At 45.4% G+C, this 19,693-nt stretch overlaps 1 protein-coding gene across 1 annotated transcript in view; it reads left to right on the forward strand.

Moving 5' to 3' along the window:
* Window positions 1-565: 565 nt before the first annotated feature.
* MYL3 (myosin light chain 3) overlaps window positions 566-19,693 on the forward strand; it is a 34,778-nt gene continuing 15,650 nt past the window's right edge. The window contains exons 1-4 of the mRNA XM_020804953.3: window positions 566-821; window positions 12,488-12,515; window positions 17,944-18,093; window positions 19,410-19,583. Coding sequence (XP_020660612.3) covers window positions 690-821; window positions 12,488-12,515; window positions 17,944-18,093; window positions 19,410-19,583 — 484 coding nt within the window. The 5' untranslated portion in view covers window positions 566-689. The remainder of the gene's footprint in view (window positions 822-12,487; window positions 12,516-17,943; window positions 18,094-19,409; window positions 19,584-19,693) is intronic.

Here is a 19,693-nt window from a genome sequence, read left to right on the forward strand (position 1 = left end):
CTCTTAGAATTTATGGGCTGGAAAGGACTCTTTGGCTCATCAAATCCAGCCCCTGTCAACGAGGCCCAGCGGGGAATCAAACTCCCAACCTCTGGCTTTGCAGCCAAAAAACTCAACCACTGAGCCATCCAGCCGTTTTCCAGACTTTCCATGAAAGAAGGGCTTTAAATGGAACGGCAATGGCCCAAATTCCTCCTTCTGTTCTTTTCTCTTGGACCTGAAAGTTCATCCTAGAGCATTATCAAAGAATCTGGTGGCTCCAGGGCTGAAATTGATATAGGGCAGCATACAGCTGGCTTGTGTTCATCCCCCCCCCGCCGACCTCTCCAAAGACAGAGACAAATTTGCCCCCCCGTCTAGGATCTGTACCTGATACCCCCACCGCCCAGCCTTCTTTCTATTTCGGCACTAATTCAGAACAATGTCCTCAGCGACCACTCCAAAATAGAAGGCCCAAATGTCTTCTCCTTTTATAGCAACGGTCCTATTGTGCGAGGCCTGGCATGCCTGCCCAGGGGAGGGTGGGCAGTGGATGAGCCTGTTGGGGAGGGGGGGGGGACGGAGGCCAAGTGCCACAATGTGTGACATTCGGGGACGGAGAGGTGGATAAAGACCTCGGCCAGGAGACCGTCCCGCGCTCTGCTCTGCCTCCCTTAGCCAGCCGCCGGCTTCACCCTCACCTCAGCGCCATGGCGCCCAAGAAGCCCGAGCCTAAGAAAGCTGAACCCAAGAAAGAAGAGCCAAAGGCCGCGCCCAAGCCTGCTCCTTCGACCGAGGCAGAACCCCGGAAAGAAGTGGCCTTCAACCCAGCTAATATCAAAGTAAGTGTCTTTGAGGGATCCTTCCCGGTAGAGGGTTGGGTTGGCCAAGGTGAAGCTGCTGGTGGTGGTGGTGGTGGTGGGGAGGACATCCTTGGGCTGTGCGTATAAGGTGAGTTTGCAAGAGATGGGTGGGTTCTTCAGACGGACCTGGAAAAGTAGAGCATCGGAACGAAGTGCTCCTTCACATGACCTTGAAGATTAGAGGATGCTGGAATCGTAGAATCCTAGAATAATGGAGTTGGAAGGACCTATAAGGCCATCGGGTCGAAACCTGCCCTGCTCAAGGCAGGAACCCAAGTCAAAGCAGATCTGACAGATGGCGGTCCAATTTTCTCCTTCAGCGTTGGAGTGCTCACCACCTCTCCCTGAGGTCATGGGTTCCGTTGTCGTACTGCTCTAACAGTTAGGAAGTTTTTCCCGATATTCAGCCTTCATCTGGTTTCCTGTCGATTGAGCCCATAATGACGTGTCCTGCCCTCTGGGATGATGGAGAACAGATCCTGTCCCTCCTCTGGAGGACAGCCTTTCACGGATTTGTGATCTCCTGTTTCTCCTCAGTCTTCTCTTCTCAAGGCTAAACATGCCTAGTTTCAGTCTTTCCTGATCTAGGAAGCTATCTTATCTTGAGTCAGACCATAGAAGTCCATCCAGCCTAGTCTAATATTAGTAACAGCTCTTGGGATCTTCAGGCAGGATTCTACCCGAGCCTTACCCACAGATCCCTGATGGTCACCCATCCAAGTCTTAACCTGGTCTGACCCTGCTTAACTTCTGAAATGAGGCCATGGAATGGTATGGAGCCAGGAGGACGCTTCATGGGTCCCATTGGTCGCTGAGAGCATCCACCAAAAGAGCAGGCTACCTGTTTTTCTGTCTCTCAAAGTCATCCTTGCGCACGGATGGACTTGACTGGCGCTAGAAGAGATGCGGAGACATTTTGCAGGCAAAGGTTTAGGCACATTTCGAGCACCTGCCCTCTGTTTTTCTTCATCTCAATCCCTTTTAGAGTTCAGATTAGTTGCCCTAAGATTTTGCCACATTTTACATGAACATCCCCTAAGAAGTTATACTGGTTTTTGACCTTCTTGTAAAGATTTCAGACAAGTCCTTGTAAGAGGAATGCATTGCCTAAAAATGAGGACACAGGCCTGCATGGAAAGTGTGCCTATGAATGTACTGTATGTTTGTAGATGCCTCTTTAGGGGAGAAATTACTATTGTATAAATCGAAAGATCTGTTTCCGTGTAGTAAGGAAGATATGAAGCAGGCCACCTCTGCACCCCCTCAGTTTGCAGTGCATTTGCTAACTGTGGAAAATCTCTGCATCCCTTTGATACAGCTTTTATCTTCACGCTTTCATGCAGTGCTTTAAACACAGGATGCTCAGCTTCATCTTGGGGGATTGGCCTTCCTCAAAGTAGAACATGATGAAGGTTGTAACCCTATGAACGTTGACTGAGCCATCCGTGAATTTTGGTCTCCAGGAAACTAAATAACAGCTGCACAAAAGACGGTCCCAAGTCTGTAGAAAAGATTTTATCAGATGTGCATGAAATCTGTATCTGTTTATCTGTAGAACATTAAATGGAAACAATTCGTTGGAGGAGATGCTGATTTGCTGGGCAAATGACGCATCTCCGTATTGCGGGTGGAGTCACCTGAGAAGAGGCATTTCGGGTTGAGATGGAAATGCTTCTTTCACGATTGGGACTTGTCGCACATAAGCACCCATGGGTGTTTCAGTGAGCCAGCATGAAAACAAGACCCGTAGTCATGTACCTTAAGTGGAAATACAATGCAGAAGTGCTGAGGACTTGGCTACATGTTGTCATACCTCCATTTTTGCATCAGATATACCAAATTGGGAATCGATTGTTAAAATATCCACCTACGTGATGTACGGCTAAGTACGCATTTTTGGGGGGGGGGCAGAAATTGCTTTTTAATTAAAAAAAAAACCTGGAGGATGTTGTTTATTTTGAATTGATTCCAGTTGCGTTTTGTTTTGGCAGGTGTGCTTCCTTGTGTTCGAGGACATTGTTTCTGTTTGTTAAATATGGGATGCTAGGATAACAAGTATTACGTTTCCTTTCCTGTGCAGCGTTAGGCCACTTTGAAATTGTTGATAAATATTAAAGTAGATCTTAAAAATAATTAAAAGAGGATTTAGACCAGTGGCAAACAATTCTCAACACAAGGGAAAAAATACAACACAGCTGAAGAACATGACTTTTGGGCATGACGAGGGACCTGGAAAAATTGGAGGTTGAAGTGTTAAGGGGTTTGCTCACTTAAAAATGCAACAAATTTAAAGTCCGTTTAGTCCACTGGACCGATATACCACACTGTTTACAACTGGACTAAAAGTGGTCCAAGAGGAGGTGTGTGTGGACGCAAAAAAGATGCGACTTTAAATCGATTTCAAAACCTCGATCCAGTTCTTGATTTATTTTAGCAATGTAGCCACACCCTGAGAGGGAGAGAAAGGAAAGGGATATGAGTGGCACAAAACAAATTTAAGTTGGTGGAACCTCGGAACAACTGAATAAAAGAATAGGCATTATATATGATATTTAAAACGGCCAGGATGTATCTAATGCTCAAGCAAAACATTTTTTAAAAAACAAATATGGTTGATACTAACTCAAAACTAGGTCCACTTGACCTCGAACATATGTGTTTTTTTGGGGGGGGGAAACTTATTTTATAGAAGACTAGAATGATGGACCTGGAGGGGGCCTCTTAAGGCCATCGAGTCCAACCCCTTGCTCAAAGCAGGAATCCAGATCAAAGCAGATCTGACAGAGGGTGGTCCAATTTTCTCTTGAAGGCCTCCAGCGTTGGAACGCTCCCTATCTCTTCCCAAGGTGATGGGTTCCGTTGTTGTACTGCTCTAACAGTTAAGACGTTTTTCCTGATCTTCAGCCTAAATCTGGCTTCCTGTAGCTTGAGCCCATGATTACATGTCCTACACTCTGAGAGGTTCAAGAACAGATCCTGCCCCTCCTTTATAGGACTACCTTTCAAGTATTTCAAAAGTGCTCTCCTATCTGCCCTCAGTCTTCATTTCTCAAGGCTAAACATGCCCAGTTCATTCAGTCAAATGGCATAAGGTTAAAAAAAAGGAGAGAGAGAGAGAGAGAGAGAGACTAATAACCAGTCACTGTGGCAGCCTGGGACATTTATTCATGTTTATCTCTGGGCCAGGAAACACTGGACAATGTTTCAAAGCTAATGAATAGGATATTGCCTCATATAATTCCATTAAAACCTTAACCGGGTTTGCAAACCGTAGCAACCTGAAAAGTTGCATCCGAGAGAAACCGTTGTTGATGTAGCTCCTTCCGTGAGGATCTCCGGAAACTCAGGAAGGAAAACAGATTTGGGATGAAGAATTTAGTAAAGCATGCCGCGGCAGCATGATGTCAGAAAAGGACTGATCGCGCCGGTATACGAAAAGGTTAGGAAGCAAAACTTAGAAGTATTTTATGAGGCCACGGGGCGGAGACCACATCCATTGTGCTTAGAGAAGACCTACTGAAATCCGTGGGATGAAACACAGCGCCGAGGTGCTAATTCTCTTGCTTTCCATGGGCGTAGCCTTAGCACGGCAATCTGAGGATATGTGTTCATTAAATTTGGTCAGAGGGTTGGTCGAGGTGAATTGCAGGGCTGTTCTAATTAGTGCAAAGAGTTCTAATTTTAGATCCGCCGTACCTATAAATTAACAGATGCTCTCGTCTGCCCATCTCTGTCCTCTTTCAACCTCCTTTTGATGGCTTGCCCTAGACTTCACCCTCTTAACGTATAATAAAAGGGTAGCTCAACAATGGTGCTGTTTCTCCTCCGTTTCTCCTCTCGTTTGTTCTTACTTTTCTCATTTGTTGCCCCCCCCTCCTTTTCAGTCACAACTTAGATCGCACCCTCCTTAGGGCAGAGGCTTGTATTGATAAGGTTGGAAACCAGAAAGGCTGTCAACTTTTGGCTGCTGCAGAAAACCCACTGCTGTCCTATCCCCAATAGTAAATAAGTCATCTAGCTTCTTGTTAGAACTATTAACCGTGGTGGTCCGGTCACTTCGGAGGGAGTCTCTCGAAGAGCTCATACCTGTTGGGAATTTGAGCAACCTTCGTATGATGTCTTTAAGAGGTTTTGTCTAGGTGGGACCTTTCTGCACTGGAAGGGCTGTCGATCCATCCAGCAGTAGCCAATTGTTCCCTTTCCACCTCAGATTATAAAGAGAGTCACTCCTCTCTCCTTAAGAGTCCTTTTCTCACTCTTTCTCTCAATCCGTATTCAGTTAGCTATGTAGTTAGTAGTCAGTATTTAGTCCACTGTTGGTCATGTAGCTATGAATCAGTTAAGGTACGTTTGTGTAACCAGGTGTCATTTTTCTACCATATGCTGTTTTTTTAAATCTCTTCAGAACTGTGAGTAGATGGGACTTTATTCCTTCTCTTACCTTTGCCTCAGAGTGAGACTGCAAGTGCCAGTGGATGAGACAACCAAAAAGAGGCTGTCTACTCTGGGAAGACTTGAAGCTTATGCTGCTCTCTAGGCCCCTTTACTACCCGCTGTGTAGCTAGAGGTTTTTGACTAAAAATTCATCCTTTGACAAGGATTTACCAACTGGAAGGTCTTGCTCATCCTTTCTGGAGATCCTTTTTCTCGTCGTTTGAGGCTGTTGGCTGGGAAATTGAGATCACTCCCTTCCCTGCAAGCTAGTGGGGTCTTATGGAGGGCAATCAAGGCATGGCTCCAGCATTGTGGATCATGTTAGGGAATGGCAATGAAAAATTCGCCCCTCCTTCACTGGTCACCTATTTTCTTAGCTTCGCCCATTTTGCATGACGTGCCCATGAACACATAGAATGTGGCTCCTGGATTCTGGGGAAAAAATTACAAGAGTATGGTACTCAGCATGGTGAAGGCTTCTGGGAGTTGTAGTCCAAGAATGTTGACAGCAAAAGTCCTCTTGGCGTGAAGCTTGTTCTTTCAGGAACTCCGTAAAGGGACCTCCCGAAGAGGTTTGCTTTTTCTTTAGAAGCGTTGGCATGTCACGGAGTCACCTCAGTTGCTTCTGTCTTTCTTTCAAGAGAAAGAGTTCAGGCTTGGTTTGCTCCAGGACCCGCTGGCTGGTCTTTCCAGCCATCCAGGGAATTCGCAAAGTTCTCCTCCGCCACCACGTTTCAAACGAATCAGTTAGGATCTCTGTCTCCCCAAAAACCAATGGGGGGGGCTTTTACATTAAAAATGTCAAACAAGATTGACCATGCTCTGTGTGTACCGATGGATGGCTAGGACTTGAGAGAGGTGCTTTTAGGGACTACAACCCCCAGTATCCCCAGAGTGGTAACCCACAAACCCGCCATTCTCAGGCTCTGTCAAGGCCCTCCCCTCGCCCATGCTGAGAGAGAGGGAGCAAAACCCCCACATATCAGAGGCATCATGGGGTGGGGTGGGGGTCTCGCCTTTAACGCAATTTATTTATTGCCACGAGCATCGCTCCAGAGGGACAGCCTGTGCTTAGCTGGGCGCCAGCCCAGGAGGGATGGCGTGCGGCTGGGTCGGGACCCGGGCTTTTAATAGCCGAACAACTGCGTCTGTCTCCTGTTTACCTGGCTCTCGCTGCTTCTCTTCGGCTTTTGTCAGCATCTAAAAGAGAAGCCCTTATGTGTTAAGAGAAGGAGATCGATGCTGTTTTTTTATTTTATTTTTTATACTCCTGGCCCTACGCTCACTTCTTTTTGTTCAGCTGCCTGACTTATTTTTATTAAAAGCGGCTGAAGATTTTCTTCACCCCTGCAATCGCCATGCTAGTAAAATAATAACATTCACCTAACAATGTTTCTCAGTCAGCTATGGATGTTAAACAGCCAAAACCGCCACCCCCACCCTGCACCGCCACAAAGGCGTCAAGTTGGGTGCGAAATGATGCTTATCTGTGCAAGATCTCTAAAGTCACCCATGTGGTTTACACAGAATCACAGAATCATGGAAGGAGTCTCTTAAGGTCATCCAGTCCAACCCCACTGCTCAAGGCAGGGACTCAAATCAAAGCAGATCGGACAGAGGGTGGTCCCGTTTTCTAGTGAAAACTCACCACCTCCCGTTGAGGTAACTGGTTCCGCTGTCATACTGGACTAACATTTTGGAAGTTTTTCCTGAAATCCAGCCCAAATCTGGCTTTCAGGAGGTGGATGAGACCTAAGGAGTGTTGAACAGCAGGGGACTAGCACCTCATAGGATTTGGGACCATAATAGCATGGGCCTTTTTTGCCGCCACGTCACATGACTGGCTCATTTTCATCTTGGGTTTCATGCTTACACTGGAGGAAAAAGAAGTAATGGGGATCAGCCGGAAAATCAGTATGGTAGACCTGCTAGCTTGGTGTTTTGTGGTCTAGCTGGCTCCTTATCATGTAATAATCATGAGACATCAAGTCAGTTCTTCTAGTGACTCTTTTCTGATGCTGGCTAGATAGCTCAGTGGTTTAGATCTATGGCTCTGGAGCCAGAGGTTGGGAGTTCGGTTCCCCACTGGACCTTCTGTGAGTCGAGCCAGCCTGGGTGGCTTTGGGCCAGCAGCACCGCCCCACAGTGCCCCCAGAAAAAAGCATGGATAAACCTCCTTCTGATGCTGAAGAATTTACGCTTTTGGATTGTGGTGCTGGAGGAGGCTCTTGAGAGTCCCCTGGACTACAAGGAGAACAAACCTATCCGTTCTGAAGGAAATCAACCCTGAGTGCTCCCTGGAAGGACAGATCCTGAAGCTGAGGCTCCAATCCTTTGGCCATCTCATGAGAAGAGAAGACTCCCTGGCAAAGATCCTAATGTTGGGAAAGTGTGAAGGCAAGAGGAGAAGGGGACAACAGAGGAAGAGACGGATGGACAGGGTCATCGAAGCGACCAACATGACTTTGACCCAACTCCGGCAGGCAGTGGAAGACAGAAGGGCCTGGCGTGCTCTGGTCCATGGGGTCACGAAGAGTCGGACACAACTTAATGACTAAACAAACAACAAACCTTTTCTGAGCACTCTTCACCTAGAAAACCTTAAAAAGGGGTTGCCCTATGTCAGAATTGACTTGATGACAAATGATTAATTAGACACATCCAAACCCATTTATAATTTCAAACCTAGGCTGGTAAAAAATGTATGATGTGTCATAGAAGTCCCCCCCCCCAATTGTTATGTACCTGACACTGAACGCAACCAGTTGTTGCTGTTGTTATCCTACATGATCTCACATCAGCCCAACGGATTCTCTTGCTCCGTAATAGACAGACCTGCAAAACTGTAACGAATGATGTCCTTCTAAGAACTGACAATCAGTAGGAAAGATACGATGGGCCGTTGTTTTATTTATGCGGACGACTGCCTCTAGGTTTTCCTAGTGCAGAAGGGACTGAGAGTAATTTGAGAGAGGAATTCTCCTCCTCCCCTGTTTGAAAAAGGGTGGAATATATAAACCAGTCCTGGGGTTTATGGTTTGACAATTCCCGGGCACCCTTCCATCTGTGTGTTTAATTTTATCCTTCACTTCATGGGGGTGGTTGTAATGCATTAATCACCCCATTTGTATGCGTTCGCTCCCTCCCTCCCTCCCTCTCATTCTTCCCACATTACAAATTCTGTTAACGAGTTCAGGGGACTGGAGCATCCTTAGATCAGAACTATCCCTCCCCATAGGCATTGTAAGAAGTTAGGCATTGTTTAAAATCCTTGTGAAGAAGCAGGTTTTGACACTTTGGGAACAGGCGAACACTCAGCCCACTTAAGGCAGAGAAGCCGGGGTTAATCCAAAGCACAGTAAATAGTGTGTTTCCACAGTTTCAAAACATTACATTTAGGAGGGGGGGTTCTGGATGCGAGAATCCCCCAGCCTGCATGGCCGGCAGGAAAGCTGTAGGAATGACATCTTCCACCTCAAAACTCTGTTTTTTTCCTGATAATGCCTATTCTAATTCAGCCAAGCGCTGGTGGTCTGCTGAGACTGGGAGCCAGGAAGGCCCGTAGCTTTAATTAAAATATGAGCTGTCAAAGCAGGTTGTTAAAAAGAAATTGGACTTGTGCAGATAGTATTGATGCTGCACTTTTGCCAGGATTAGACTCACAGCACCCAACCACCCAGGTACACAAATGTGCACGCATACGCTTTTCGGCTTGACTGGCTGGAGGCGTGATCTATCTCCATGTCAGGCGGGACTGTTGTGTGACATAGACGTGACAGAGCCACGTTCTTTAAAAAGCCCATACGCTGCCATTTGAGATGGGGTGCATTTGTCGGGGTGACTTCCTTCCTGTCTCTGCATTATTCAGATCTCAAGGTGTGTGCAACCCATCAACCCCCACACAGGTGTGTCATCATGCTTGCCCAGTGTGTGCCATGCCCCTTAAACTCTTGATCTTGGAATTGTTGTGGATCAAATGCTGAAGATGAGGCAACAGTGTGATGCAGCTGCAAGAAAGGCAAATGCGATTTTAGGATGCATTAACAGAAATACAGTCTCCAAACCCCATGAAGTATTAGTCTCCTTCTGTTTGGCACTGGTTAAGCATCATCTAGAGTCCTGCGTCCAGTTCTGGACGACGCGCTTGAAGGAGGACGCCAATAAACTGGAACAAGTTCATGGGAGGGCAAGAAGGATGATCAGGGGATTGGAAACCAAGCCCTCTGAGGAAAGACTGGAAGAATTGGTCATCTTTAGCCTTGACAAAAAAAGAAGACTGAGGGCAGATAGGAGAGCACTTTTCAGATATTTGAAAGGCTGTCATACAGAGGAGAGGCAGGATCTGTTCTCGATCCTCCCAGAGGGCAGGACACGCAGCCATGGGCTCAAGCGACAGGAAGCCAGATCTCAGCTGAATATCAGGAAAAACTTCTTAACTGTTAGAGTAGTATGACAATGGAACCAATTACCTCAAGAGGTACGAGTCTATGGTTCTTCTGAAACAGGCAGGGAGAAAGCCACGTATATAATGGGACAGACTAGTAACTGAAAAATTTTGGAATGCTGCTGTTTGTTTATTTTTATATGCTGCATTTTCCCTCATAGGGGACCCAAGGTGGCTCACAACAGATAAAATGAGATTTAAAAGCACTATATCAATGCCGCATTTTTTTAAAAAAACTATTAAGCATACATTGAGATTTTAAAAATCAAGTATAAATACAATTTAAAAATATTTAAGAACTTGTAAGTTAAAAAGCAGAATTCCTGAGGTAAGTCTTCTTTGGACGCAAGCCACGAACTAGAGCTTGAAGAAGTTATTTTTTATAATCATCATAATCTTAGAACGGCTCAGTTGGAAGGGACCCTCTGGGATCATCAGGTCCTGCCCATGTCAAGGAGTCCCCGCGGAGGAATTGAACTCCCAACCTCTAGCTTTGCAGCCAGAGATGTAAACCACTGAACAACCCAGCCATTCTGGGGGTTCTACAGCTCCAAACCCACCCCTTCTTAGTATTCTAGTGGATTCTGGGAACTATAGTCCATTCGAGAAAGTTTTCCGAGCTTTGGGACAGGGGAAAACCTAGCCTGGCTCCCGTCTGGTTTTTCTTGTTGCTGTTTTGGCCACCGGCCACCAAGCAGAAATCATCCTCATCCGCGTGCAGTTGTTTTTCCAGTCCATTGGTGACCCCAGAGTGAAGTCAAGGGGGTGAATCGGCAGCCACAGCCGGGAGAATCCAAGATTATATTTCTGAAGTCCATTAGCAAGGAACAGCCAGTCTGTTAAAAATGTTTTACATTTCTGGTGGTAAGAGTCTGCCAGGAACCCATCGGGTTTCTCCGGATGGGCTGCGGAGTCTTCTTTCGCTGGTCTTCCTCCGACTAATTCTCCCCCAGGCTGTGGAAAAACGATGGAGGCATGTTCTCAATAAAAGGATGGAGGTGATCATCTTACGGCCGAAAGCTGCACGTCAACTCTGGTTTACAGCTCCCAAGAAGAGGACATACAACCGCAGGCTCATTAAACGCTCAGAAAAAGAGACAGTGTTTGTGTGTTATAAGACAAGGGGCTTCTGGGAACACCAGGATCCGATCCTGCTTTCCTAATGTTGTTCCTGGCATCCGCCCAGGGGAAAAAAAAATAAAAGCAACTGAATTTTCACGGGAAATTTCTGAACAAGGAGACCTGCTACCGTGCATTTGGTTGTTTATTTATTCGTTTCTTTCTTTCTTGGTGAAAAATCAATGCTCCGCTTTTGAAAGGAAGCCTTAGGAAATGGCTTGAAGGAATTTTAGAAAGAAATCTTCTGCTATAGCCATTAAAAAATTAAGCACAAGCCAAAACACTAAAACAGTTTAAAATGGCACCATATTTTAAAAACACCGTGCTCTCTTAAATCAAAAGCGGGGGAAAGGGAAGAGGTTTTTGATGTGCGTGTAAAAATTTTCCAATAACGAGGCCACAATGACTTCCGGGAGGATCGCAGGGCGGGAGGATCGCAGGGCGGGAGGATGGTGGATAAAATTCCAGCGATGGGGTGCCTCGGTTCCAAGGTCTTTCTGATGGCTCCATACATGCCAGTTTTCAAACGGGTCACTTGTGCGCCCTCCGAAAGCAAGCCAAGAGAGAATTTCCCTTTGTATCAAGCCGAGCGCACTCCATTTTATGAACAGATGCAAAATTAGGTTTAAATATTTGGATAGAATTGCAACTCATTTCACTCAAGCGGAAACCAGGTGACTTTCGTGTCCGGTGCTGAGTCTGGCATGCGGGTATCTCTTGGTGTGTGAAAAGGAGGTCCTTGATTTGCCCCCAGTAAGGATGGAATTAGAGATGATTGAAGGCTATTCATTTAAAGATTTATTTAAATCACAGGGGATTCTTGCTAGCGGAAGGACGGCAAAGATGGGGGGGCCGGGCTGCCCTCCAGTGGGAGGGAGTTCCAAAGTTTGGGAGCTGCCACTGAGAAGGCCCTCTCCTGGGTCCCCACCAAGCGCACCTGTGAAGGTGGTGGGATTGACAGAAAGGCCTCGTCCATGATGTTAAGATCATCATTAACACCTGAGCAGCTTCCTAAAGGGAGATACGGTCCTTAAGATGGCTTGGACCCAGGGCATTGAAGGCTTTACTCGCTAAAACCGGCACTTTGAATCTTGCCCAGAAATGGATTAGCAGCCAGTGGAGCTGCTCGGATGGTGTTCGTGTGTCTGTTCTATGATCCTTGTCACCAGACCATTTTGTACCTGCTGAACTTTCCCAACACTTTCCAAAGGCAGACCCACCTAGAGTGTGTGACAGTATTATGGTTTATAAATAGGGCATAAATAGATCCATAAAATGAAGGCTTATAGATGGGAATCTTTAGAACGCGTCCTCTTTTTGGGGGTGGGTCTCCGTTTTTCCATTAGAGTTGGACTGTGGACTGCTTTTCAGATGGAAGAATGCCTTTAAAAGAGAGGACTGTCATCCCTAAAACAGGACATGCAGCTGTCTTCAGGATTCAAAAGAAAAGCCCGAAATTCATGTCTGATCTTCCCAGCGCGGGCCCATCCCTAGGAGTGACTCATGTCCATTTCCAGAGAGAGGGACGCAAGACCACGGAGCCTGCTGAAATTCATAAGCCTTGTCGGTTGCCTGAAATTTGAATGTAAAGGGTGACTCATTAGTTCTCCCAACCGGCAGTGATTAATCTGTTTTTACTCTCTTTCAGGTTGAATTCACGAAGGAACAGATAGACGGTAAGGAATGATTTTTCCCTTCAAGTTCTACAGTTTGATGATGATGATGATTTTCTTAACCATTCCAGTTTAAGTCATGATGAGAAACGACTAAAAACTGAATTTAGGGGGGGGGTGCCTTTTAATAACAACAGGAAAAGTAATAATAATAGAATAGCTCAATGCTCAAAACATTTGAATGAAACACATCGGCTACACTAGAATTTGGAGTTGTTGCCTTCTTCTTGAATGACAATTTGTGGCTGGTTGGGGGATTCTGGGAGCTGTGGTCCACGGCAGCAGGGCCTGGCGTTTCTTACAGGGCCTGGCGTTTCTCCACCGATTTGGGAAATCCAGTTACCTTCTCAGGTTGTAGAATCAGAGGACCGCACTCAGACCTATAGGGAAGCTTACAGGTCAACCTTTCCCTATAGAGACTAATGGAAGTGGCTGGTCAAAGGAGTAGGATGCACAGAGATAACGGATGTCCTGAAGGCTGGCTGGTACAGACTGTTGCAGAGTCGAATTTTGATTAAATTTCCTCTAGCTGTGTGGCAGAAGTGCAAGGACCTACAGAGCAGAATCAGTTTTGAGTCTCCTCAGAATAGATCACTCCTTATTGTCTCATCAACTGGCACTTACAGTTTCAATAATTCATTCTTAACATTGGTAAGAGAAAGAATAAAATGGTTTCATTTACTCACAGTTGAACAGATCGAAAACAGCGTGTGGTGCAAAAAAAAAAAAAAAAAAAAAAAAGGACTGGTAGTAGAAATATTCCCAGACTTTGGAAAACCTATTTGCTTCATTAGAACTCCCAGAATCCAGCAGTCAGAGTGACTGCTCAAAAGGTTGGCTGGGGAATTTTGGGGCCGTCGTTCACAAAAAATAATTCTGCAGTAAGGCAGTCCAAGCCGACAGTATAAAAACCCCATGGGGCAATAATATAAAGTCATCTTTTAAAATTAATATTTGGATTACATCTACCAAACCCCTTTTATCAGGAGTTCTGGGAGCATTACTCAAAAAACAAAAAAAAAACAAAACTTTTCCATGTTCTGCTGGAAACCTAAACCCTAAAAATAATGTAGGAATCTGTTCTAGTTTTCATGCAAGGAAAGATGTGTTCCAAACTTCCCTTGAAAAATCTGAGAGGCCAAATGTGCTTCCAGCACCATGTTGGACGTGTGTGGAGCACATATGTTGCATTAATGTATGGCCAGCCCTCTCCCGCGACACACAGTCTCTCTCTCTGAATTTGACAGTCAAAATATGAAACTGTGCATTTCCAGATGTCCTTTCTTTGCATTAAAACAAAATTGAAAAACCCCTCCCTCGCTCGCTTTCATTAAATTCAGAACGGATGGGGCATCAGGACGCAGTCCCTTCTCTTTCTGCATGAGTCGAGGCTTAGGAGTTTATATATTTATTTATAAACCGTAATTTTCAGCATCTGCTGGGCGGGTGGTGGGTGGACTTGGAAACAGATCCCCTCCAGATACAAGGTTCTATTGTAAAACTAGAAGTTAGAAAAAGTAACTTCTCAATATCCCCAATCCCCTGTCCCCTGGCAGCAATTCTGGAAGCTATTGTCCCGTGAAGTAACTTTAATCTGACCTGTTCCTTCTTTTTCAAATGTAACTTCATTACAAAGATACTCTAAGAAGTAGTGAGTTCAAAGTAACTGCCTTCATTGTAAGATGTCTATTGAAAGCTCTAGGCGGTCTTTATAGTGCTTTTTTTTCATGCTTAACAATCGTAACTTGTTACCTTTTTGACAATCATAACTGAGTCCATGAGTGCTGTTTTTAGTTGGGTTTTTAACATTTTAAATGTTTTAAATCATTCTGTGTATTTTAATTGCTATTATAGGTTAATGTAGAAGTCATTGTGTTTTAAATTCTACTCTTTGAACACTGGGAGCTGCCCTTGACCCCACTTATCGGGAGAAAAATGGCCTATAAATAAGAGAAATAAATATATCAATGTCTAAGCCTCAACCCATGCGGGAATAATAATAATAATCTCAGAACTGCAGACCTGGAAGGGACTCTGTAGATAATCAAGTCCAGCCCCTGTTAAGGAGGCACCGAAGGGGATTTGAACTCCCAGATGTCTAAACAAAACACCGAGCTATCTAGCAGACACAGATATAGTTTCATGTTCTGCTTCTTGACTGGTAAAAATATAATTTATAGATCCCAACAAAGGACAAATTTACAGTGGTGCCTCGCTAGACGATGATAATCTGTTCCACTGAAATAGCTGTCTAGCGAAATCATTGTCTAGCGAAAAGCAAATTGTCATCTAGCGAAAATCGGTTAGCGAAGCAGGGACCAAACATTGTCCAGCGAAATTCCCCCATAGGAATCACTGTTTTGCAAATCGCTATAGTGATCGCAAAAAGTCAATGTCTAGCGAAAAAACTGTCATGCGGGGTAACTGTCTAGCGAGGCACCACTGTATATCAGAGGTGAAGTTTCCAAAATTGATCATTCCCTGAGTCTTCAGGAGAATTTGATCAGCTCAAACGGCCTTGGTTGATACCGAACCCTTTCGCCTCTCCTTTCAAATCATGGCCAGCATCAACCCACAGTCTGCGGTCGAAGGCTGAACTTTCTCTGACAGTGCGACAGAAGCCCAGGGACCATGTGAATCCTGCTGACAAGGTTTTTCTAATAATGATAGGCTGGGAGAAAGCCGGAGGACCGGCCACAGTTCAACATGGGTGTGTTTGTTCAGCTGCCGTTAGGGGGAAGTGGCTGTTATCCATGCCGTCCTGTACCCACAGGAGAATAAGAGGCCTTCCTGTTGGGATGCTTTTGCAGACCGGGGAATGAAAATTTAAAAAGGGGGCATTTCTGTAAACCTGGCAAAGAGGGCTTCATCAAAGAGTCTGTAAGGGCAGTGCAGGGTGTTTGTGTATGAATGATAGAACCCTAGAACAATTGAGTTGGAAGGGGCCTGTAAGGCCATTGAGTCCAACCCCCTACTCAAGACAGAAATCCAAGTCAAAGCAGATGTAACTGATGGTTGTCCAATTTTCTCCAGCGTTGGAGTGCTCACCACCTCCCGAGGTCATAGGTTCCATTGTCATACTGCTCTAACAGTTAAGAAGGTTTTTTCCCCCTGATGTTCAGCTTAAATCTGGCTTGCTTGATCTTGAGCCCATTATTATGTGTCCTGCACAGATTAAAAATGGCAGCTTTTAGTGGGTTGAAATAGTTCCTCAATCAATGAAAAGCTTTCCGTTTCACATGGCACAGCCATTTCTGAGGGCAAAGGTAACTGCAGTCACTTTTAATGGCTAAGCAAAGTTTTTTAAAAAATCTCTCTCTTCTTGGCTTGTTATTTCTGTTTATTGGCTCAATCGGATGGGTGGTCCTGATCAATATGAGAACACAGGCAGCTGATGTCATTCTCCTTTCCGGATCAATCTTACAGGTGTTTCCCATCATCATTATCATCTTAGAACTGCAGAGGTGGAAGAGATTGTATGGGTCATCTAGTCTTGCCCCGTCAAATGAGGCTCAGTGTGGAATTGAACTCCCAGCCTCTGGCTCTACAGCCAGATGCCCAAACCATTCAGCTATCCGAGCTAAGAACTACTTCACAATGAGAGACAGGACCAGCCTCTTGGCTGTGTCCCTTCAGAGTGAGGATTGGGGGGTGTCCTCTCTCTGAAATTTTGGGCAAGGTGTTATCCCATCCTATTATGCAAGCCACCCATGTCTCAAAGTGCAAGGCTCATGTGATCACACCGTTCTCCGTACCCTTCCCATACACTTCCAGTTGGAACCAATTATCTCGAGAGGTGGTGAGCACTCCAACGCTGGAGGCCTTCAAGAGAAAACTGACCACCCTCTGTCAGATCTGCTTTGATTTGTATTCCTGCATCAAGCTGGGGGTTGGACTTGATGGCCTTAGAGCCCCCTTCCAACTCCATGAGTCTATGATCCTATGATACTGCACCTAGAAATGCCGTACGGACCCTGAAGGTTTTGCTTGATTCTTGGTCTTGATTTGCTAGCCGTGAATAGGAATGAAAAGGGCACCTATAGTTATTATACATTAGCAGACCTGCTTTTGTCTGGATCTTGTGCGAGAGAACTAGGAATGTCAAGAACTTTTTGCAAGAATAACTTTGGGAGCAAATTACAAGGTGAGGTGTTGTGCAAACCCCCAAATATCTGCTGCATTGTGTTATAGACTTTGAAAAAACAGAAGCACTGGATGGTTTGCTTGTATCTTTTGACCTGTTGGCCAGTATTGTTATGCTTAGTCTCTCTCTCTCTGTCTCTGTGCACTTATGCTTGGCTTCACAAAAGAGAAAATAAACCCAGTAAATTTGCTTTGAGATGTCTTGCGCAAGATGCAGGCAAGTTAATGGGAGATAGGGAGGAACTACCCTTGTCTTGTTCTGGAGAAGAAGAAAAATCTTAGAAGAATTAATGAGTACCGTATTTTTCTGTGTATAAGACGCCCCCTTTTCTAACCCAAAATTAAGAAATCTAAGTGGGGCTTAGCAAGTGGAGGGGAAAACAGGGATCAAAGCCCTGCAGGATCACTTTGATCCCTGCTTTCCCCTCCACTTGGTTTTGTTCTCTCCTCAGCTTACTTCTGTTTATAAGACACCCCTCAATTTTTAGTCTAAAGATTTTAGACAAAAGTATAGTCCTATACACGGAAAATACAGTACTTGGCAGGTTATACCCATGAGTTGAGGCAAAGCATGGATCTGGTTGAAAACAAGGAATTTAGCTAGATTTCTTCATATGGCAGCTTGCAGGAGGACAGCACAGGCACAGACAGACCATCTCACTGACAACTCATGTTGCATTCAAGAATTTGAAATGCTGATGAGTTCACAATGTCGCCAGAATGTTTGAAACAGAGATGCTTCGGAGGTAACGTGAGGTTTGTTAACTTTTGTCCAGAAGGTTGTCTCTCTCTCTGTCTCTCTGCTGGAACGCCTCCAAGATCTGTCTCTGAGATGGCTGTTCTCTTAATTCCTAATTGTTCCTAGATTATACAAATTATACAGAGAATGACCCGACCTGACCCTTTCCACTCTTCTCGTTTCCCCATGAAGTCCAAAGCCGAAAGAATGCAAACATATCTGATAACAGCATCAACAGCAAAGTTCGTCCAACTTGTCCTGTTTGGAAACCAAACCAAAACACAAGGATCTCATGGAATGCTGGGTTGACTGTCATCTTGGCCATTGACTTGGCCTTCAACTCCTTCATAAAGTCAAATGGCCATGTTTTAAACTAACTTCCTTCCTTTTTAGACTATTCAAGGGAAAGTTTGTCGGGGCAGGAAAAACATTCTCTTTTTCCCTACTATTGATGCCGTCAGCTTACTCAACAAAGGTGTAACGTCTGCCATCCAGACATGACAGAGACTGTTGTTTTCATGATGGTCTTCTTCTCTGCTTGCTCTCCAGAGTTCAAGGAAGTCTTTGAGCTCTTTGACCGCACTCCCAAGGGCGAACAGAAGATCACCTACGCGCAGTGTGGAGATGTCCTGAGGGCCTGCGGCCAAAACCCCACTCAGGCTGAAGTTCTCAAGGTTCTCGGAAGGCCCAAACCAGACGGTGAGAATTTCCGTATTCTGTTCTCCTGCCCACATGTCCTCATGGGCCATTTCTCAGTGAGCTGTGGGCTTTTCTGGCCATCTCAGAGAACGCACCTTGTCCCTTGCTTTGAGTCCAGAACCTCCAATTCACAATATACTGTACATCTGTTTCAGAGCTGGGCAGAGCTGGGTGTTCGGATGACAGCTCCAAGAATTGTCTGGAATTCTCCAGTTCTCCCCCACTTGCTCAGCACACAGTCTGTTTATATTCAGCGGTTGTGACCTTGATCAAAATGACCTAAAAGTATGATCCTGTGCCATGCCAGGAGAATATAAGCGTGGCCTTGATAAACCGTTCTCAAAACCCATCCAGTCCAAGACTCTTATGTTAAAAATGACCCTTTAAATGCCCTGGTGGTTTGTGGCCCTGCTTAGTCCCTTGAGACCAGGGGCCCTGGGGCCACCACGGATTTCCCCTTGTTGTTTATCCACTCCTTGGAAACAACCATCCCTGATTGTTTGTCCTCTAAGGGAGAAACAGCTCTGATGGGATATATGTCAGGCAAGCACGATGAGGCTACAAGTGGTGTACGTTTGCTCTAATATGCCTTTGCTCCTTTTTGACTGGTTCTCTCTCTCTTGTTCAGTGGTGCCATTTCAACCTTCCATCGGCACCCCCTTTTCTTGTATGGCCCATGATGTTAAAATACTTCAAAACCAGTAATTCCCAGTCTTTTTCAAGGGAAACACAGGTTTCCAGTGGTTTCCAGTCATGACCCCCTTTTAGAACAGTCAAATGACCCAGAAACCTGCCCCCTGTTGAATTTTTAAAAAGGTATTTTTAATAGGACCAGGTCATCCTTTCTCAGAAAGCAGAGACTTCTCTCTCCCGCAAAGGGCTTGTTCTACATACACACTAACTTTAATATCCTGCTCTGAATGGTCAAGGAAGAAATTATATATCAAGAGATAGAACACATATAAGGCCACCCATGACCTATAAAATACAGGTTGGGAAAAACCACTCTAAATATTCAAAATCAGCATTGCACACTGAGCGTGTTTGAGAACGTTCTCCCTGGCAAGCTTGTTTTGTAGGTTTAAGAAGCGCCTGACCCACACAAGTGTCTGGGGACACCCCATGGGTCACCCTCAGACTGAAGTGGATCTGCCCTACAACCGATAAATCATCCTGGATGACCACCTCTCTGTTTTGGTGTTCCAAGGGGGCTGGCAGTCATTTGTCAAGAGGATGGGAGTAGAGGAAAGCTTGGACAGGGTACTCAACCTCACTTGACATCCTTTCCCCCCTTTCCCCCGTTTGTCCGGTGACAGAGATGAACCACAAAATGATCGACTTTGATACTTTCCTGCCGATGCTCCAGCACGTTGCCAAGACGCAAGAAACCGGGACGTTTGAGGATTTTGTGGAAGGCCTGAGGGTTTTCGACAAGGAAGGCAACGGGACGGTCATGGGAGCCGAGCTCCGCCATGTTTTGGCTACGTTGGGTAAGGGGATCTAAGAGTCATAGCTGTGGGGCCAATCAGGCTTAGATTGGGGAAATGTAATGGAGGCCACTGGGTCCATTTTTGTGGGGTAGTGAATCCGTTTCGGGTTT

This window comes from Pogona vitticeps, chromosome 6, assembly GCF_051106095.1.
Source record: "Pogona vitticeps strain Pit_001003342236 chromosome 6, PviZW2.1, whole genome shotgun sequence".
NCBI classification, from domain to species: Eukaryota; Metazoa; Chordata; class Lepidosauria; order Squamata; family Agamidae; genus Pogona; species Pogona vitticeps.